Source organism: Rhinoraja longicauda, chromosome 30 (genome assembly GCF_053455715.1).
Source record: "Rhinoraja longicauda isolate Sanriku21f chromosome 30, sRhiLon1.1, whole genome shotgun sequence".
NCBI lineage: Eukaryota > Metazoa > Chordata > Chondrichthyes > Rajiformes > Arhynchobatidae > Rhinoraja > Rhinoraja longicauda.
In genome coordinates this window covers 2,323,432-2,343,413 of record NC_135982.1, presented here as the reverse complement: position 1 = coordinate 2,343,413, position 19,982 = coordinate 2,323,432, and the positions used below count along the sequence as shown (strand labels likewise).

General features: G+C 40.2%; 1 protein-coding gene across 1 annotated transcript in view; it reads left to right on the top strand.

Annotated features, from left to right (window-relative positions):
* prdm16 (PR domain containing 16) overlaps positions 1-19,982 on the top strand; it is a 722,475-nt gene that overhangs the window by 193,380 nt on the left and 509,113 nt on the right. The window contains exon 2 of the mRNA XM_078425753.1: positions 17,617-17,966. Within this exon, the coding sequence (XP_078281879.1) occupies positions 17,617-17,966 (350 nt within the window). The remainder of the gene's footprint in view (positions 1-17,616; positions 17,967-19,982) is intronic.

Sequence of the window (19,982 nt, the reverse complement as noted above, 5' to 3'; positions counted from 1 at the left end):
TTTCAGATTGGAGAGCTATGACTAGTGGTGTGCTACAGGGATTGTTTAGTTTTAGTGTACAGATACAGTATGGAGACAGACCCTTTGGCCCATTTAGTCCACGCCAACCATTGATCACCCATACACTCAGTCTATGAAATCCCACTTTCGCATCTTGCAACACGAGGACAGTTTGCAGATGCCAATTAACCAACAGACCTGCATGTCTTTGGAACGTGAGAGGAAATCAGAGCACCCAGAGAAAATCCACATGGTCACAGAGAAAGCGTACAAGACAAGTAGCAGACAACACCTGTAGTCAGGATCGAACCTGGGTCTCTGGTGCAGTGAGGCAGCAACACTACCTTGCCTTTTGCCCTCCTCCCATTTCCCACCATGGTATCAATCCTAACCCTCAGCAATAACATCACAGACCTTCCTTTTGTCCCTAACCAGATACCCCAAATTCCTGTTTGCACCGTCCCTCTGTTCCCTTGTTGCCACTGGCCCCCTAATCTTTTGGTCAACGAGTCTTCATTGCAACGTAAGCCCTCACCCCATGGTGCCAACTGCCTTTGATGCAGCAGTGCTTTCCCCCCAAGTTCCACCCAGGCCACTGCAGAGTGCCCATCCTCCCAAATCCTAAACAAGAACCCAGCTGGCTTCTGATGCTCAAATTCCCCAGTCCTCCAAAGGTCACTATTTTTTTGCAATAACAAAACAATTCCTGGTCCAAATATAATTTCTCCTTCGTGTGCCTTGGCATTCACAGCAGGCCCGTTACATGCAAATAGAGTATGATGTGTGTGTATGTGTACAGTGTAATCAGAAAAGGGAATAGTCAAAGATTACATGCTCTCCCACCTCTCGGGGTCTCTCCATAATTCTACAATTACCTACAAATAATATGCACACATGGACATAGGTTTCAAACTGGAGAAGATATGAAAAGTAGATCTCACATCAAGTAAGAAGTAAAATAAAAAAACAGATCTGATGATCCCAGATGTCTGTGTGGACATGGGAGGATACACCAACTAAACGTTTATCCAGAGATGCTGCCTGTCCTGCTGAGTTTCTCCAGCATTTTGTGTCTATTTTCGGTTTAAACCAGCATTTGCAGTTCCTTCCAACAACAACCTGGTTTGAGAGATGCATGCAGGAATTGTCTGGGTAAAGACTGACAAAAACCTTGGAAAGAAGAGTTGGGCAAATATCCTGCCATCAGCAGAGGAAATGAACAATGTACATGCACTGGGCCGAAGAGATTCCACATGATTTCAGCCGCATTGGAATCGCTCGACATAGGTCGATGTGGTTAGTTTAACAAGGTTGCAGATGTGGTCAGTGAACTAAAAGGGCTTTGCGAAGATGAGAAATTTCAAATCTGCTGTGATATCGTCAGCATTGGTTGAATTGCATCAGAACAACAAAATGCCTTGAGCCTAGCTGCATGGGAAGTATTGGTGTATGAGCTTTCCAGTTCACACATAGAATGGATGGAGTTGTTTTTTAAGAGCCCATAAAGTCATGGAAATCAATGTTTTTGATGAGATGATAATTTGCTTGCACAAAACTATGCTATTCAGAGTACAAAAAGCTGGTCTCCTAATTTGAATGTGTTCTGAACATATGTAGTGCATTAGCAACTCCTTTAATGCCACAGACAACAAAAGATGTTCTATTTCACAAATCGGAAATCAGCCAACACTGTCAGTGAGTGTATCGTCTCATTGAAGGACCAGTTTCAGCCTTGCAACTTTGACACTACTTTGGGCTATGCTCTGTGTGAACAAGCTTGCCTGGGGTTTAATCAATAAAGTGGTTTAATTCAAGTTACTAATCCCACCGAACCCGACACCTGATTCTCGTGCAAAACATCTATAAATGCATAGGGGAATGCCAAATAATTTCCTAAAATACAAAATACAAACATGACAGTTTATACACACAGAGTAGAATAGGATTTCAATACAGAATTTGAAGCATATGACTGAGGCTGGTGCTATGATAGATGTAACTAAATCAATCCATGACGTCAATTCAAAACAGCAAAATGTTTTAATTGTCTGAAAACATCATCCTCAACTTGCAAATCTAAAGCCAAGGTAGTTAATGAAAGCAACTCGAGAAACCACAGCAAAATGGCATAAAGAAGCAAGTCTACACAGTATTGAGGTTAGTGAGAACAAGGGACAATTGGGTTTAGTTATAGTATTTTTACCAGTAATGACAGAATGTAGAAAGATTTTAAGACAAAAGTATGGTTAAATGGTTAGTGGAACAGCATGAGCAACAATATGGAAACAGATTGATGAATTATGAGTAACAGTAAATATTTAAGCCAGTAGACAAATTACTGCTAATGAAGGCCACAGTAAACTTGGAAACCTTTTCAGGCCAAGTATTGAAGATTTAAGCAGGATTATACTTAAATGTGGGAGTTCGTGCCTCACAAATCTAATATTGAAGATGTGACCAAAAAGATTGTTGAGGGCAGAGCTATGGACATTATATATATGGATTTCAGCAAGGCATTTGACAAGGATCTACATGTAGCTGCTCTGGAATGTTAGGTCACATTGGATCCAAGGTGAGATAGCTGAATGGATAGAAAATTGGCTTCATGAAAAGATGCAGAGGGTGATGGAAAGTTGTTTTTCGGACTGGAGGCCTTTGACCAGTGGTGTGCCTTAGGATTCGATTGTGGGCACATTGCTGTTTGTCATCTATATCAATGATTTGGATGAGAACATACAAGGCATGATTAGCAAGTTTGCAGGTGTCAAAAGTTGGTGGTATTGTAGATAGTGAAGATGATTGTCAAAAATTGCAGCAGGATCTTGATCGGTTGAGCGGGTGGGCTGAGGAATGTTTGATGGAATTTAATACAGAGAAATGTATTAAATGTGAGGTTTTTGATTTGTAGAGCAGAGGGATCTTGGAGTACAGGTGCATGGTTCCTTGAAGGTCGAGTCGCAGGAAGGTAAGGTAGTCAAAAAGGCTTTTGGCACTTTGGCCTTACCTTCCTGCGACTCGACACTACCCAGAGGCCTACCATTTACTGTGTAGATCCTGCCCTTGACGTCCCAAAATGCAACACCTCACACTTCTCTGTATTAAATTCCATCAACCATTCCTCCGCCCACCTGGCCAATCGATCCAGATCCTGCTGCAATCTGTCACAACCATCTTCACTATCTGCAAAACCACTAACTTTTGTATCATCAGCAAACTTGCTAATCTTGCCCTGTAGCTTCTCATCCAAATCATTGATGTAGATGACAAACAGTAACGGGCCCAGCACTGAACCCTGAAACACGTCACTAGTCACAGGCATCCAGTCAGAGATGCAACCTTCCACCATCACCCTCTGCCTCCTTCCATGGAGCCCATTTGTTATCCATTCAGCTATCTCTCCTTGGATCCCATGCGATCTAACCTTCTAGAGCATCCTATCATGTGGAACCTTGTCGAATGCCTTGCTGAAATCCATGTATTCAACATCTACAGCTCTGCCCTCATCAACCTTTTTGGTCACGTCTTCAAAAAAATCAATCAGATTTGTGAGACACGACCTCCCACGTACAAACTCATGCTGACTGTCCCTAATCAGCCCTTGCCCAACCAAATGCCTATATATCCTATCCCGCAGAATACTCCAGTAACTTACCAACTACAGATGTTAAGCTCACCGGCCTACAGTTCCCAGCATTTTCCCTGCAGCCCTTCTTGAAAAGAGGTACAATATTTGCCACCCTCCAGTCTTCCGACACCTCTCCTGTATTTAAGGACGACTCGTAAATGCGGGCAGATGGGACTAGTGTAGGTGGGGCATGTCGGTCAGCATGGGTAAGTTGGGCCATAGGGCCTTTTTCCACACTGTATGACTCTATGACTCTATCAGGACTGAATGAATCATTGTGAACAGCAAATAAAGCCACCAATAATAGTAGCTGATGTACAATAAATATTGATAGGCAAAGGGTGGCTCAGACAATTGAAGCTAAACTGGAAAGAGGTGTTCTGTTAGGAAGCTTCAAAGTCACACTGTGTATAATATTGAGCAAAGATGCAAAAAATGTTCCAGGATTACTGGTCATAATTTTCATGCAGGTAAAAATCTATGTCCAAAACAAATCAATCTATCAGATAGGAGAAGCAGTGGATGTTGATTGTACCTATCCAAAATTAGCTTGAGCCTAAGCTTGCACCACACTGGACTTGTCAATTCAATATGGGCAAAGAGAACATTTAAAAATTACTGCATGGGGTTCTTTATTTATGTACAAAACTCCTTATGGTGTTAAATTGTCACCAAGGATCTTTCAAGTTACAATAGACAAGCTAGTACAGGGTACATGATCATTGTCAATGCAATAAAGATGATGTTGTTCGAGTCAAGGAAGAAAATCTTTGAATATTTAAAGAATAGGCACTACACCACACAAGCATAATGGAAAGCTAAAAAAAAAACGTGGGCCCACAAACAAAACGGAAGCATTTCTTCAGTTAGGGAATAAAAGACAGAACATTTAACTGAGGCATGGAACACCACATAACAAAAGACTGATTCTGCTAGTATGAGAAGTGAGCCTTTGTTAGTTTGCTATGATACACTAAGTATGGTCAGGCATGTGTTCAATTCCATTATTCAAATTCTGGAATAGGAAATGTAGTCAGTCAAAGTTCAAGAAAAAACAATTGTGTTTGCATTGATGAAAAGTGAGAAAAAACAATGCTTAAATTCAGAAAGATCCATTTCTGAGCAAATTCAAGCAAAGGAATTTGCTTCTAATTGAAAAAGTTTTATTTTTTTCTGTTAGGCAGACCTATTACCTTGGTCATAAGCAAGAAACCTTTTTTGGAATTTCTTGGTTGTAATTTGGCAATATCAACATTAGGTGTTTTGCAAATACCAAGAAAGGCTTATCATATCTTTCTTTTCAATGTGATTATATGAACCAATATAAAGTTTCAAAGATGCAATTGCAGATCCATTGTCAAGCTTCCCAATTTAGAATTCAGAGTTAGGAAGTGAGAGAGTGATCCTCATATTGAAGATGGCGAAGATGATTTTCTAGTTACAGCAATGGAGATATTGTTGTAAAATAAGCCGGCGAAAAGTCTTTAGAAGGATAATTTAAATCAAATCAATATCCAGATAAAAAGCAGTACAATACTCTAATCAGAGTTGACACAAGGTTGTATTAAGTTGGGACACATAGCTGTCATACCAGGTGAGTGCCATTGAGAAGACAAGTTTAGAAGGGCTGCACAGCGAACATTCTGATATTTTAAGCATGAAGTTGTTGACTGGGATTAGATGAAGTTCTTGAAGAGACCAATAATTCAGGGGTGCAGAGACATAAGAAACTGCAGCTTTTGGAATCTTCAGCTGGAGGAACTCAGTGGCTCAGTCTGAAAGTTCCTGACCTGAACTGTCCATTCTGTCTGTCCATTCCTACCACAGTTGCTGCCTGCCCTGTTGTATTCTTCCAGCACTTTGTGTTTTTATCCAGCAGTATAATCTGTCACGAATCTAGAGCCAAGCCAGCGAAGATACCTTACAGAGATGAAACAAAACACAAACTGCTGAAGGATCTCAGTGGGTCAAATGCATCTGTCAGGGGGAAAGGATTTGTCAACGTTTTTAGATTGCATCAGTACTGGGAGTAGAGGGAAAATAGTGAGACAGAGGCCAGGTGGTGATAGGTGGACAGGGGAAGGGTTGGGATGATGGGCAGATAGTGCCATGTTGTGGGGTTGGGGGCAGATACAGTGGGAAGGGTGGAGTTGGGAGGCAAAGGCAGTTGGTTGAGAGCTGGAAACAGACAAGGCAAAAAAAAAGAGCAAATGGATCTCGGTTGAGGGGACAGAGGGGTGGAGGGTGGGGGGGGGGGGGGGGGGGGGGGGACTGCTGCTAGAGGGTGATAAGGTACCAGTGCTGGTAAAGAGACAAAGTGCTGGAGTAAATTAGTGCATCAGGCAGCATTTCTGGAGAACATGGATGGACAACGTTTTGGGTCAGGACCATTCTTCAGGCTCAAAGACTCTTTTACTTCAGTCTTCAACCTTACTAGTGCTTTAATCTGATAAGTAAACAGTAATGAGAACTGATAAGGAAGAAATGGGCAGATGGAAACAGATGGGGGAGGGGAGCTTGTGGATGAAAATGGGGGGTGGGAGGATGAGTAGATGGATTGGCAGTGGATTAGAAGGGGAGTGAGAGTGGGGGGGGGGGGGGGGAGTAACAGGAGGTAATTGTTACTTGAAGTTGGAAATTTCAATGTTTATCCCATTGATTTGTAGACTACCGTGGTAAAAGATGACATGTTTACTGAGTTGTAAATGGCTTTTAAAAAAGTTCTAATTTTCAAAGAAAACATTGATTATTATGAGATGGTAATAGAGGAATTATTGGTATCCATAGATAATCACATCAAAAGGATTATATTGAAACATGCTTATACCGTACTACAACATAATATTAAAGAATTGAGATTCATTTTCTTATATGATGATTTGCCAAAAGAACTACTCTCAGATATTGGGGCTCATTTTGAGCATTGCGAAGATTTGAGCATCTATTTATTTCAACATATCAGTGTCAAATGGTGTAGCAGAGAGATTATTGAAAATCGTCAAAGTGGCACTGAAGAAATAAATACTATAGGGGTGCTCACTTAACAATGAGGCATCAGTTAGGAAACACTGAACTATAAAACGCCAGCACATTGCCAATAGGCTTTAGGCCTGCTGAGTTACTAATGCATAGAAGACTCAGAACATGACTCCGTTTAGTTCAGACAAATCTTGAGGGGATGGTGGAAGAGAAGAAGTTGGGACAGAAATGAAATTATGGCTCAAGGTTGGAGAAAAGCAATTCAAACAACATGATAGAGTTTGTGTGTCACAGATCTGACACTCAGAACGTCACCTGTCCATTTCCCTCCTGCTGCCTCCAGCAGTTTGATTTTTTTGCACAACATTCCCAAATCTGTCGTCTCCTGTGTCCCTCAGAACTGGGATATTGGAATGAGGATTGTGATATGCACGAGAAAGAGATATCTTGTAAAAAATGAATTGGAGACTGAATCAAAAATGTACATAGCAATCATTTTATACTCTTTGATTTGAGCATTAATCTGGAAAATGCAAGACATATGGAGGGTTGAGAGGTTTTGGGAACTGAGAGTCAAAGATAGGATTTTAAAGGGAAGATTTGAAATACAGCGGAATCCTAAACAGAAGGTGTCAATTATAATATCAGCTTGTAAGATGACAAGGCCGAGAAATTGGGTGGTCAGAACTTAAGTAAAGTTAGAGTCAAGGGAATAGAATGATGGTCTCCTGAACAAGATATGATTGGAGACAGCAAGTGAGGAAATTGGAGAGAAACTAGAGAAAAACAACTGTATAAATTGCATTGTATATTTTACATCACCATCTGAATTTAGACCATTATGCTTTTTTGGAGTTAATATAGTGGATAATGTAGTGGATTCTGTATAGATGATATTCCATTCAATTTAAGCAATTATATTACACCATTCTGCTTCCTGCATTCCCACTCTATATTACATAGAAGATGAGAATTGCATGCTGTTAAAACCTGTGTTTACTGAGGAAATTAGAAATTCCCTCATGATTCCAAAAAATAAAATGCTGGGCTATTGAAAATAGGATTACTCTGGTGCAGAGCAATATTACTGACTTTCCAGTGGCATTTTCATTTGCACTGGAAACTTTTCTCTGCCATTAAATGCTTCTGCAGAGTACAACCATTCATAAGCTGCAATGGTCCTCCTTGCGTGGACTCTTTGGAAGCCTTCGGCCAAGACCGCCTGGCTGCAGCTGAAAGAACCCTGAAGCCTGCTTGCATAGTAATTCTTCCAGAAGTAGGTTCTGCACACGTCCTGCCCTCTCCTCTCTTTGTAGCATGCATTCTTAAAGCAGCATCTCACCCAAAAGCTGGAAGAGCTGCCTGTAGCATGTGTATGTCCCTTTAAGGGACAACTGGAGAAGTCCCAGCTGCAAGTGGCAGCAGCTAAGAGGTCTTGCAATAGATCATTGGAGTAGCAGTGTTGACCCTGATACAAAATGGCATTGTGCAGACAAACCAGTGTAAGGTTCCACTGTTCTGGAAACCTCACAGTTTTTATGGTACTTTTAGAAAGAGCATTATGGTGATATACAATCAGTTTACTGCCATTAAAATGTAGTAAAGCAAATTTTAGAATAATAGTTATCACTCTGCAACCCGGTTATCCATGCTTTACAAAAATTTTGTGCACTACTGTGACTACTGAACCACTTGCTACCCACAAGAATAAATGTTTAGATTTTTTTTGTGCTTGACATATATACAGTGAAGTAATTTTTATACTAAAGTCCAATTTTCTGTTCACATCTCCTTCATCTGTGGCCTTTGCTAGGTCTGCTCTAAGTTTTCCAAGCCTGCAGCCATGTTTTTCCATGCATGGAGTTCAATATTGTTCCCTTTCTCCTCTCATGTCCCATGAGAAATTAAAGTAAAGACACCGTACGCTGGCTTTTTGCAACAACTGTGTGAAAGGCGTAGAATAAGTGCAGTGCCTAACTTGTGAAACCAGGAATGCCTGTCTTTTTCTCGAAGCCAGGAAGGAAGTTCCCCAAACACTGGCAGCCGAAAATGACTCACAATGTGATCACTGATATTTTATCCCCAAATCCATACTGGATTGCAGCCCTACCAGTCAAAAGTGACTGTACTGTATAAAAAGTGTACCATATATAAAAGCCCATACAGACTTGACTTACTCCCTAGACTAATCCCACTTTTTTTTTTCTTGATATGTTTTAAAGTGTTTATTTTAGTCTGTGGTATGCGCTTGCTGCAGATCCTACACCACAAATTAATTCCCATTCAATGTTCCCCCAGGTCCGATTCCGATTTCAAATAGGCTTCTTATCCAATTCTGACCCTGGAAGCATATGCTGTGAAATAAAACCTTTCAGTTGCTCCCACAAGTAATATCAGTTTCACAGCTGACATACTTAAACACTCGCCTAATTTTTTAAAATTCCTAAATGATTAAAAGTTCACCAAAAGTCTTAATAAAATAATTTTGTTTCATCTGTGTTACATGCATTTGTGTTTTAAAGTATTCCAAATTATTTTAATGCTGTTTATTTGGAGTTAAGTGACTAGTGTATTCTCTTCTACTTTGTATCCGACAAGTGCTTATTCACCACATTTTCCAAATTTTCAATTTTTAACCCTTTGCCACCTAGAGAATTGATTCATTGTACCTGCACACTTTAGGTCATTGTTAATAATTTCACCTCTTACTCAGAAAGTTTTGATGCCCCATTCCAGAGAATTCAACATGTAACCTGCATAGACACAAAATAATGGAGTAACTCAGCAGGTCAGGCAGCATCTCTGGAGAGAAGGAATGGGTGATGTTTTGGGTCGAGACCCTTCTTTAGTCTCGACCCGAAATGTCACCCGTTCCTTCTCTCCAGAGATGCTGACTGTCTCGCTGAGTTACTCCAGCATTTTGTGTCTACCTTCGATTCAAACCAGCATCTGCAGTTCTTTCCTACTCATGTAACTTCGGCATATGGTTTGTCATCTTTTGGACTTTTTTGGAGACATTGAATTAAGTCATCTTCCATCTCTCAAAACGTAGTAGCAGATTGCATTGGTACCATACAAAGGCCAGCGGACTGGAGCATATTCCTCATTCTGTGACCTTCTGAAGTTGATATTTAGCTCCTTGGTTTTTGATGTGTTTAGGGACAGGTTGTTCTCTGAGCACCAGCTCGCCAGGTACTGCACCTCCGCTCTGTAGGCTGATTCATCGCCGTTGAAGATCAGCCCGATCACCGTTGCGTCATCCGCAAATTTGACGATGGTGTTGGTGGCGAATGCAGGAACACAGTCGTGTGTGAAGAGGGAATAGAGGATGGGCTCAGTACACAACCCTGTGGTGTGCCAATACTCAGAGTGGTGGTGGAGGACAGGTGGAGGCCCATTTTCACTGCCTGAGGGCTCTCCGTCAGGAAATTCAGGATCCAGTTGCATATAGGCGAGCTGAGGCCTAGCTGGTGGAGTGTGGAGGTGAGCTTGGTGGGGATGACTGTGTTGAAGGCAGAGCTATAGTCTATAAATAGCATCCTCATGTATGTGCCCTGTCTCTCCAGGTGAATCAGGATGGTATGAAGAGCCAGAGAGATGGTGTCCTCTGTGGATCTATTTGCTCTGTATGCGAACTGATGTGGGTCTAGTGAGGCAGGGATGGTGGCTTTGAAGTAGGAGAGGACCAACCTTTCAAAGCACTTCATAATTATCAGTGTGAGGGCAACTGGACGGTAGTCGTTCAGATTGCTGGTGTTTGCTGTTTTCGGCACCGGCACTATGGTTGGTGGCTGACTTCAGGCACTTCGGGACGTTGCCAAAGATAGAGACAGATTGAAGATCTTTTTGAATACCTCAGTAAGCTGGTCAGCACAGTCCTTCAGTACCCGTCCTGGGACTCCGTCCGGGCCTGCAGCCTTGCGTGGATTGATCCTCTGCAGCGCATGCTGTACATCATGTACCTCAGTGTGAGCACCTGATCGTCCTCCGAGGCCGGAAGTTTACCACTCATGTTGTTGTTGCCGGTTTCAAAGCGAGCAAAGAAGGTGCTGTGGAACTGGTAAAACTAGGATGGACGAAGAAGGCAAGGGGGGAGGGGAGAGATGTGGAATATGAACATGGCCTTACTCTGACAATGTAGGGGTCCAAGACAGAAAGGTCTGTATGGGAGTGGGAGGGGAGTTGAAATGGTTGGCAAGTGGAAGAGCCCATTGGCCTTGGGGAACCAAGCATAAATGAAATGGTCGCCAAGTCTACATTTGGTTTTGCAGATGTACCAGAGCCCACATCAGGAACACCAGAAGCAGTAGATGAGTTTGGAGGAGGTACATATGAATCTCTGTCCATGTGTGGAGTTTAGAAATAATAAGAACATGCAGCTTTAAGGACATACTTATTCATCTATTATTTAAATCTGTTATACTCTTCTATAAATTTCTTAAATTTAAAATAATCCAGTATATTTTCCATTGTGGAGTCATCTGTCAAATATTCTCATGAAGACTATTTATTGGGAGCAGAAATTCTGAAAGTGACTTTCTCCTTTGGTGGCCAAGCCAAGGTTTTATGATTTGCAACATGATTTGCAAGTTTTATGCTCAATGCCTTGACCAATAAAGGCAAGTATGCCTTATGCCATCTTTACTACTCTATCTACCTGTGTTGCCACTTTCAGGGAGCGGTGCATTTGCATTTTGGGAAAGGTCTACTTCTTAACCTGAATGAATAGAATGGGCTCTATTGTATTGAAAGATTGACAATGGAAATGTATCTTTAAGAATGAAGCCCCACATGCAATATATGAATGTCTTGAGCTCACTATTTACTTCTGGTCATTTAATACTAATATGATTTCTTTAAGTTATTTTTCTAGGTGTCTCCCTTGCTAGGGAATGATGGCACCTTTACAGGGATGGAACCTGCATCTTTTTTGATGGATGCTGTATATGATATTTAGCCTACATTGTAGGATTCACACGATGCTTCTGCAGTCTTTAAAGTGACATTTGTTCAGTAGTTTGCTTTAGTGGAAGTTCCTTCTTAATAAAAAGAGGGATACAAAATGCTTTCAAATATATATTAGGAACCATTACTTTGATTATAGAATTGTTTCTGTGAAACAAGAGTTTGTGGAATTTTTTTAACTAAATGATGACTCTTTGAAAGCTACCGAAACATATGTGGAAGTGTTTGACAAATAGCCAGAGTATTGGTAGGAGATTGATCGTCTGATTGAATGGTGCCAGAACAATATCTTTGGTTTCAACACAAGTAAAACATAAGAGCTGATTTTTGACTTTAGAAGAGAAAAGCCGAAGATCCATAAACTTATCTTCATCATCGGGTCAGTGGGAAACAATTTCTAGTTCCTGGTCATGCATAGTGTATCTCTTAAGATCTGTCCTGGAATCAGCATATTGATGCAATCATTAAAAAAAAACATCAACGCATTTACTTTATTTAAATTGTTTATTATGCTATCTATTGATTACTGTGCTGCAAGGAAGAAATGCATTGTTCCAATTTGGTGCATAGGACAATTAAACTCTCTCTCTGTTGAAAATCACTGATGATAAAAAAAAACAGGCAAACCAGTTAACATTTCTCTGGTACCATTTTGGAAAAAGCCTTAATCCATTCATAAATAACTTAAGTATTCTAACCCTTCACAATAAACGCTGGCGCAAGAGAAGGCAAAAACATAATTTTTAAATTCACTTTGTTTTCATTTATTCTGTTTTTTTCATGAAAAGCTATGGTGGTCGAGTCTTTTTTTTTCACAAATCTAACAAAATTATTTTTGTTGAGTTACGTCCCCAGGAATTTGAACCACTATTTTGAGTCTGATCCTATTCCCACATAATATCCAACTTCGCTGACTTGTGCCATGTGATCCAGATCAATTGCAAAATCTGATCAATGTTTGGCATTCACAACCTATTATGGTGTATGATATTTGTATATGCACACTGGTTCTGCTAAATCCCCAAACCGTTACAACTTTTGAAAATGAATTTGACGACTTTCTATCTCTATATAGAAAAATTTCACTTGATTGTAGTTCCAAATTCTTTACTTTTATTTTGTGACCTTTCATTCTAAAACATGTCAGTATATTGGAAAGTGAATTAGATAAACCAAGTGATTGCAGTGTTTTACTTGGTGGGATTGTAACTGCTGTGGAGCCAGTTCTCCAGTATAAAAATTAATTCAGCCCATTGGGCCTATATTGGAAAGAACTGATGTTAGAAGTTTATGTTTGCTCTTTTGACCTAAGCATACTTACATGTACTGCTGGATCTTACAAGCCTGTTCCAGTGTCTACAAGTGGCTGCTTAGTTTCATTTTAATTATTTCCTTTCCACACCTTTTACTACTTTATTTTCACTTTATTTTCACAATCCTGAATTTCATCTCTTTTCTCCCATTGTTGGTTGAACAACTGTTTATCCATTCCCAAACACAAACAAGTCTGAAATCATAGTGAAAAAGCTCTATAGCATGAAAACAGGTCCTTCGGCACAAGTCACCCATGTTAGCCAACTTATATCAGATATGGTAGGACAAATCAAAATAGGACGTACAGGGTAAATGGTAGGGAATTGAGGAATGCAGTGGAACAGAGGGATCTGGGAATAACTGTGCATTGTTCCCTGAAGGTGGAATCTCATGTGGATAGGGTGGTGAAGAAGGCGTTTGGTATGCTTGCCTTTATAAATCAGAGCATCGAGTATAGAAGTTGGGATGTAATGTTGAAATTGTACAGGGCATTGGTGAGGCCGAATCTGGAGTATGGTGTGCAGTTCTGGTCGCCAAATTATAGGAAGGATGTCGACAAAATGGAGAGGGTACAGAGGAGATTTACTAGAATGTTGCCTGGGTTTCAGCACTTAGGCTACAGAGAGAGGTTGAACAGGTTGGGTCTTTATTCTTTGGAGCGTAGAAGGTTGAGGGGGGACTTGATAGAGGTTTTTAAAATTTTGAGAGGGACGGACAGAGTTGACGTGGGTAGGCTTTTCCCTTTGAGAGTGGGGAAGATTCCAACAAGGGGACATAGCTTCAGAATTGAGGGACAAAGGTTTAGGGGTAACATGAGGGGGAACTTCTTTACTCAGAGGGTTGTGGCTGTATGGAATGGGCTTCCGGTGGAAGTGGTGGAGGCTGGCTCGATTTTATTATTTAAGAGTAAATTGGATAGGTATATGGATAGGAGGGGATTGGAGGGTTATGGTCTGAGTGCAGGTAGATGAGACTAGGTCAGGGAGAATGGTCGGCGTGGACTGGTAGGGCCGGACAGGCCTGTTTCCATGCTGTAGTTGTTATATGTTATATGTTATATGTTATATATTCCATCTAGTTTGTATCCTTACTATGATGGTGTCTGAACTCTAGTTTCTTCCACTTTAACACATTCTTTCCTGTAATCAAAGTCTTTACATGAGTACTTGCCCAGAAATATATATTTAAGTTTATCAGATGGACCACTTTTTGCCAACTGGATTGTCATTCACTTCACTGCTTTATTTTTACTCTCTAATATCACATTAACTCACCTGGATAATTCTGATCTTGGTCTTTATGATTTGTCATTCTTAAGGGATATGTTTTGACTCCTCACCTGCCTCCCAGGCACCTTACTCCTATTGCCCTGTCAGTACAATCTCCCTCTACTCTAGTACTCTGACTCATTGGTTCCCTCCACTGCCCCAGTCCTCTTTCTTAATTATTCTCCTCCAGTTCCCAGGGATTTGCTCTGCACAAGAGTAGGCAAAGTGCCAAAGAGAGTGTTTCAGAGTTTAGTACCAACAGAGTTTGATGTGAGCATTTCCACCCCACAATAATGTAATTTACAATGTGGCTTTAATTAAGTGGAAATGCATTTCTATATTGATGGAGAACTGTATTTTGACTCATACACCATAAAAAAGAAAGTTTGTATTGTGCATTGCTTGTGGTATACAAGAAAACGTACTCCAATGCAGAGAGCTGAGCTGATTCCAAAACTCAGTTGTTCTAAATAAAAGTCTAATGTTAATGGAATATTGGGAATTTCATCAGGTTATGATTCAGGTAAAGTTGATATTTGAGGAGCATCATCAATGGATTAATCCAGAAAGATATTTGGCAGTAAAAAAACTGAAGATGGGGCAGAGGAGAGCAGGCTTGGACCTTTATTGGGAGAACAAGAAGGGCTGTTTTGCAAGATTTGCAGGAGGAAGAAGTAAAGGCACGGTAGCGCAGCGGTAGAGTTGCTGCTTTACAACGAATGCAGCGCCGGAGACTCAGGTTCGATCCTGACTACGGGTGCTGCATTGTAAGGAGTTTGTACGTTCTCCCCGTGACCTGCGTGGGTTTTCTCCGAGATCTTCGGTTTCCTCCCACACTCCAAAGACGTACAGGTATGTAGGTTAATTGGCTGGGTAAATGTAAAATTGTCCCTAGTGGATAGTGTTAATGTGCGGGGATCGCTGGGCGGCACGGACTTGGAGGGCCGAAAAGGCCTGTTTCCGGCTGTATATATATGATATGATATGATGATAAAGGATGAAAGAGAGCAGTTGGGGGTTAAGGTGGGGATCATAGAATAATTCAGGGTGGGAGCGATCAAGATGGAGTTGCTGGGATCTAGATCCAAAGATATAAATCATGGAGGCTGCCACTGTGTGTGGAGACAAAGAAATGGCAGACTTAGTTAGACTCAGAGGATGTAGAATAAAGTACCAAAACGATCATTATTAAGAATATGAAAAGAAATCTGATGGAAGTATGGGCAAGGTGACTTGTTGAAGATGGAGAGGTCTCCAGAAAGAGTTGCATCAAAGAATAGGAGGTAGGGAGACAGTCAACATTGCAAGGAAATTCCTGCAAGATGGAAACCTTTAGCAAATAAAAAATAAGGTCATAAAACGATAAAAATACAGATGGTATCATTGGGATAGAAATGATGCCAGTCTTCATGATGGTAGTTAGGGCGTGAAAGGTAAATTAAAACAATGGGCAAACCAGCCCTCATCATGGACAAAACTGGGCTGTACAAGGGGATCTTGCTTCAAAGGCCTGTTGAGTGAATCTGTTGCAGTCAGCACACATGGCACTTAACAGAAACGGACTAATCAAACAGTGACTGCAACCACAGATAATTGCTGCCTAGTTAGTGGAAGATTGCAGTTTGTGTTTAGATTGAGAGCATAAAAATTACTTGACCAGAGATCTATACCTTCACAAAATAAATAGTTATGTGGTTTAACTTTAAATTGGGGCTCTTCAAATATGCAATGGTACACCAGGCTGATTATATCTCTCAATGAGAAGAAATGAAACACTTTCCTAGCAAAAGCTGCACTGTCTTATGTAAAATGGACGTCAATGTTTGACAGACCTTGCACGTGTTCGCTCTCTTTGGAATGAGAGTTTCTGACTATGTGTCTAAATCTTTGGGTTGTCTGTCCTTTCAAATAATTTTAAAGGCAATTTGTTATTCTGACATTGTACCAAGTTTTATCGATCTTGTGGACCAGTTCATTCATTCCCCGGTCTTCCTTGATGGTCGTAGCTGAGATGGACTGAGACATTCTTTGGATTGGAAGAAAAAATAATAATAATAATTGATTCCAACTTTAACTGAGAAAGGACAAAATCTAATTATTATACAAGGGATTTGGGAGGGAGAAAATCAAAGTGGATTATGGCACACAAAAATGTGAGACACTGTAGGGTACACCAAGGCAATGATGTAATACATAAAATTGAAAAGACAAGATTTTGAAAGGGAAGAGACCAGAAAACTATGAACCAGAAACAAAGGGATATATATCAGGAATGTTTATGCAAGAGAGTCAGTCAGTGGGACCGAGATTTGACTTTGTTTTAGGGACTTTTACAATCAACCTGCTAAGTGAAATTCAGTAAATAAGGAAGTTGAAAATGGTCCAGGATTGTAGGTGAATATCTTCAGTGAAGTCAAGTTGTTTGATGTAGAAACAATAGGCTGGATAATATCTGCCCTGGGAAATTCATTCAAAGCCTGCAACACTCCAGTTTTGCCACATATCACCATGCCTTGGGGCAGCCGAAGCAAGTCACATTTAATGGCCGAATGGAACACTAATGGTAGACTCTGGCAATATAGTGCAGAACAATGCTTTAAATGATAGTGTCCCAGGAAGCTGTACAACCATGTAAAAATATATGTGAAGCCATTTATAAAATCTTCATCAAAGAGAGATTCTCAGAAAGAAAAGAGAAATAATTAAGAAGTTTGAGAGAGAATGTCAATTCTTAGGTCCTGGAAGCAAAGGCCAGCAAAAGAAGGAAAAGAAGAATTTTAAAAAAGCAGAATGATAAATGTAGAATGAGGTTTGGGGATTTTGGAGGTTGCAGAGGTAAGAGGAAGAAATATGCAGTATAATGGGACTAATACATCATAGTTTTGTTGTGAGACGTTAAAAAGATATTTGTAAAAAAATGGAGAGGGTACAGAGGAGATTTACTAGAATGTTGCCTGGGTTTCAGCACTTAAGCTACGGAGAGAGGTTGAACAGGTTGGGTCTTTATTCTTTGGAGCGTAGAAGGTTGAGGGGGGACTTGATAGAGGTTTTTTTAATTTTAAGAGGGACGGACAGAGTTGACGTGGGTAGGCTTTTCCCTTTGAGAGTGGGGAAGATTCCACAAGGGGACATAACTTCAGAATTAAGGGACAAAAGTTTAGGGGTAACATGAGGGGTAACTTCTTTACTCAGAGGGTGGTGGCTGTATGGAATGAGCTTCCGGTGGAAGTGGTGGAGGCAGGCTCGATTTTATTATTTAAGAGTAAATTGGATAGGTATATGGATGGGAGGGGATTGGAGGGTTATGGTCTGAGAGCAGATAGATGAGACTAGGTCAGAGAAAGTGGTCGGCATGGACTGGTAGGGCCGAACGGGCCTGTTTCCGTGCTGTAATTGTTATATGGTTATATGGTTATAATGTAGCATTCCCTCATTTTATTCTTTGTTTCTTGTCCTTACATTTAGGTGACAGTGAAGTGGTTGATAATATGTATGAGACAGATCCAGAGCCACCAGCTGGAGAGAGTGGAGGAGAAGAAACAGAAGACAGTATAATGTCCCTGAACCCTGTTGGTCCGCCATCTCCACTACCCACCAGCAATGAATTCACCCCAAAAGAAGGGTCCCCATATGAAGCCCCTGTCTACATTCCAGAAGACATTCCAATCCCACCTGACTTTGAGCTAAGGGAGTCTTCAATTCCTGGAGCTGGATTAGGGATATGGGCCAAGAAGAAGCTTGAAGTGGGAGAGAAATTTGGTCCTTACGCCGGAGTTCAGAGGGGCACGTTGAAGAATCCAAATTTTGGATGGGAGGTAAGTCATGTAATTTTAAATTTATTATTGTTCCTGTTTTTGTGGCTTTATCATGTTATTCAGATGTATGAGTTTTACACTGGGGTTTACCACAAGCAGCATTTTAGGCATTTTCCCACTGGTGCCAGCCTTCTATATGTGTGGAGTAAAGTTGTCTTGCTCAAGAGGCATGGTCCTCAATTTTCCTGGCTCTCATGATTTAAAATGGCTAAGTTTTGGCCTGAGTTGCACAGCAGGAAAAAAAACAGGGGGCTGATGGGACACTTTTTGAGTGCTTCACTTATTTCCCCTAAAAATAAAATAAGATTCCAATGTTTAATTTATGGATCCTCCTGTGATGTGGAAGATGGAATAGATTAAAAAGAATATTCAGTTGAGCATAATCTTGTGCTTCTTTCCTGTCCAAGAATGTATTCTACTTCATTACTCAGTCCACAGGTAAATTGGACAAATAGGACAGACAAAGTTGAGGAAATGTATTTTATGAACAGCCAGTCCCATTCATCCATCAAAAAGACACTTTCTTGATGAAAAAGTCCTCATTGGATAAACACAAAAGGATCCTCCCATAAATTATCATCATAAAAAAAATCACATGGTACTTTTTATTCCGTCTTCGATATTTGAAGTAGATTTTAATATATTATATATATATATAATATATAATATTTAATATATTATATAAATATATATATGCTTTTCCCAGTTCGTATCGGTGCAGCTCTGAGATTTCAGATTAAACTTGTCTTATGACTATGTTTTCATTTCAATGTGCTGTTTAACTGTTGTGATGGTTTTGGGGTTATGTCTGTCTGCAAGTTTCCATTGTAGTCAGATCAGGGCATGAATGGGTATCAGTTGCCAATCTGCTTAATTCTGGGCATTCCTCACCATAATTGAAGAAACCACTGCTTTGTTGCTACAATAATTGAACAACATTAATTTTGCTGTTGTAGTAACGCTGAATTTCAATAGATGTTATTCTGTAAGGAGTACCCAATATGCTGTTGCTCGAGTCTAATTTAGCATTCTCAGGAATCATTCTGATAAGAGAAATGGTGTTTTATTTTATGTGTGATGAATTTCTGGCAGGCTTGCCTGGGTGCAAACAAGGAGACCCCTGTGACATTGTTCCCAATGAGTTCAATGATGCGCTACTTTGTAAAAGTGGAGCAGTTAGCAATGTGTAATATTGAAAGTGTTACGGGTTACAAGCATGAAACTTGCTGAATATACTGTTCATATGCAATGTTTGTCATACATTCTGCACATACAGTGAGTGCTTCCATGTATCTTTTCAACCGATATAGGATAGACACGGAGTACCAGAATGGTGAAGCCATTGTTAGATCTTAACAAAGTCCTTGGTTTCATCTCACACAAACAACTTCATGGTCTTAATTCCCTACTAATCTTATTGTATAGTCAGCAGGGTCAAAATATACTCCCTGCAATAAATTGAAGGACAAAGTTATAGGATTCTCAAATTAGCTATCTTTTAATTTGCAGATGTACACTTAAAGATCCTGACCCAGTTCTCAATTAATTAAGTTTGTGTCACTTTCACTGATTTATGTTTTTAAAACTTTTCGCATTTCTGTTGATGACCTAATCATTTATCAGTATGATAGCATAATTTCCCTTTTAATGGACCCAAGAAGATAAAAAAATAATGAATGAATGCCAGTACAATGCTGCATCGTACAAAAATTATTTTCAAAGCAACTAGTTGAATGACAATTACTGGACTATCCAATAACAGTGACATAACATGGTTGGTTGTGTGATATTGCTCTGTTCATACTTTGATCACATTTGGTGGAAAACTCATGCAGTCCAATTATTTGTGTGATGCTGCACTAATCAAGAAGGTGCAGAACATGACAGAGTACTAAATTTTGCTGCATACAGAACCATCCCACTGTGAAGACTACTCAACTATAAGGTTACTTCTACAATTGCCATTTTAATATAAGAAGACGAATATGTGGGTTACATCTCTATGAATGTTGCTAT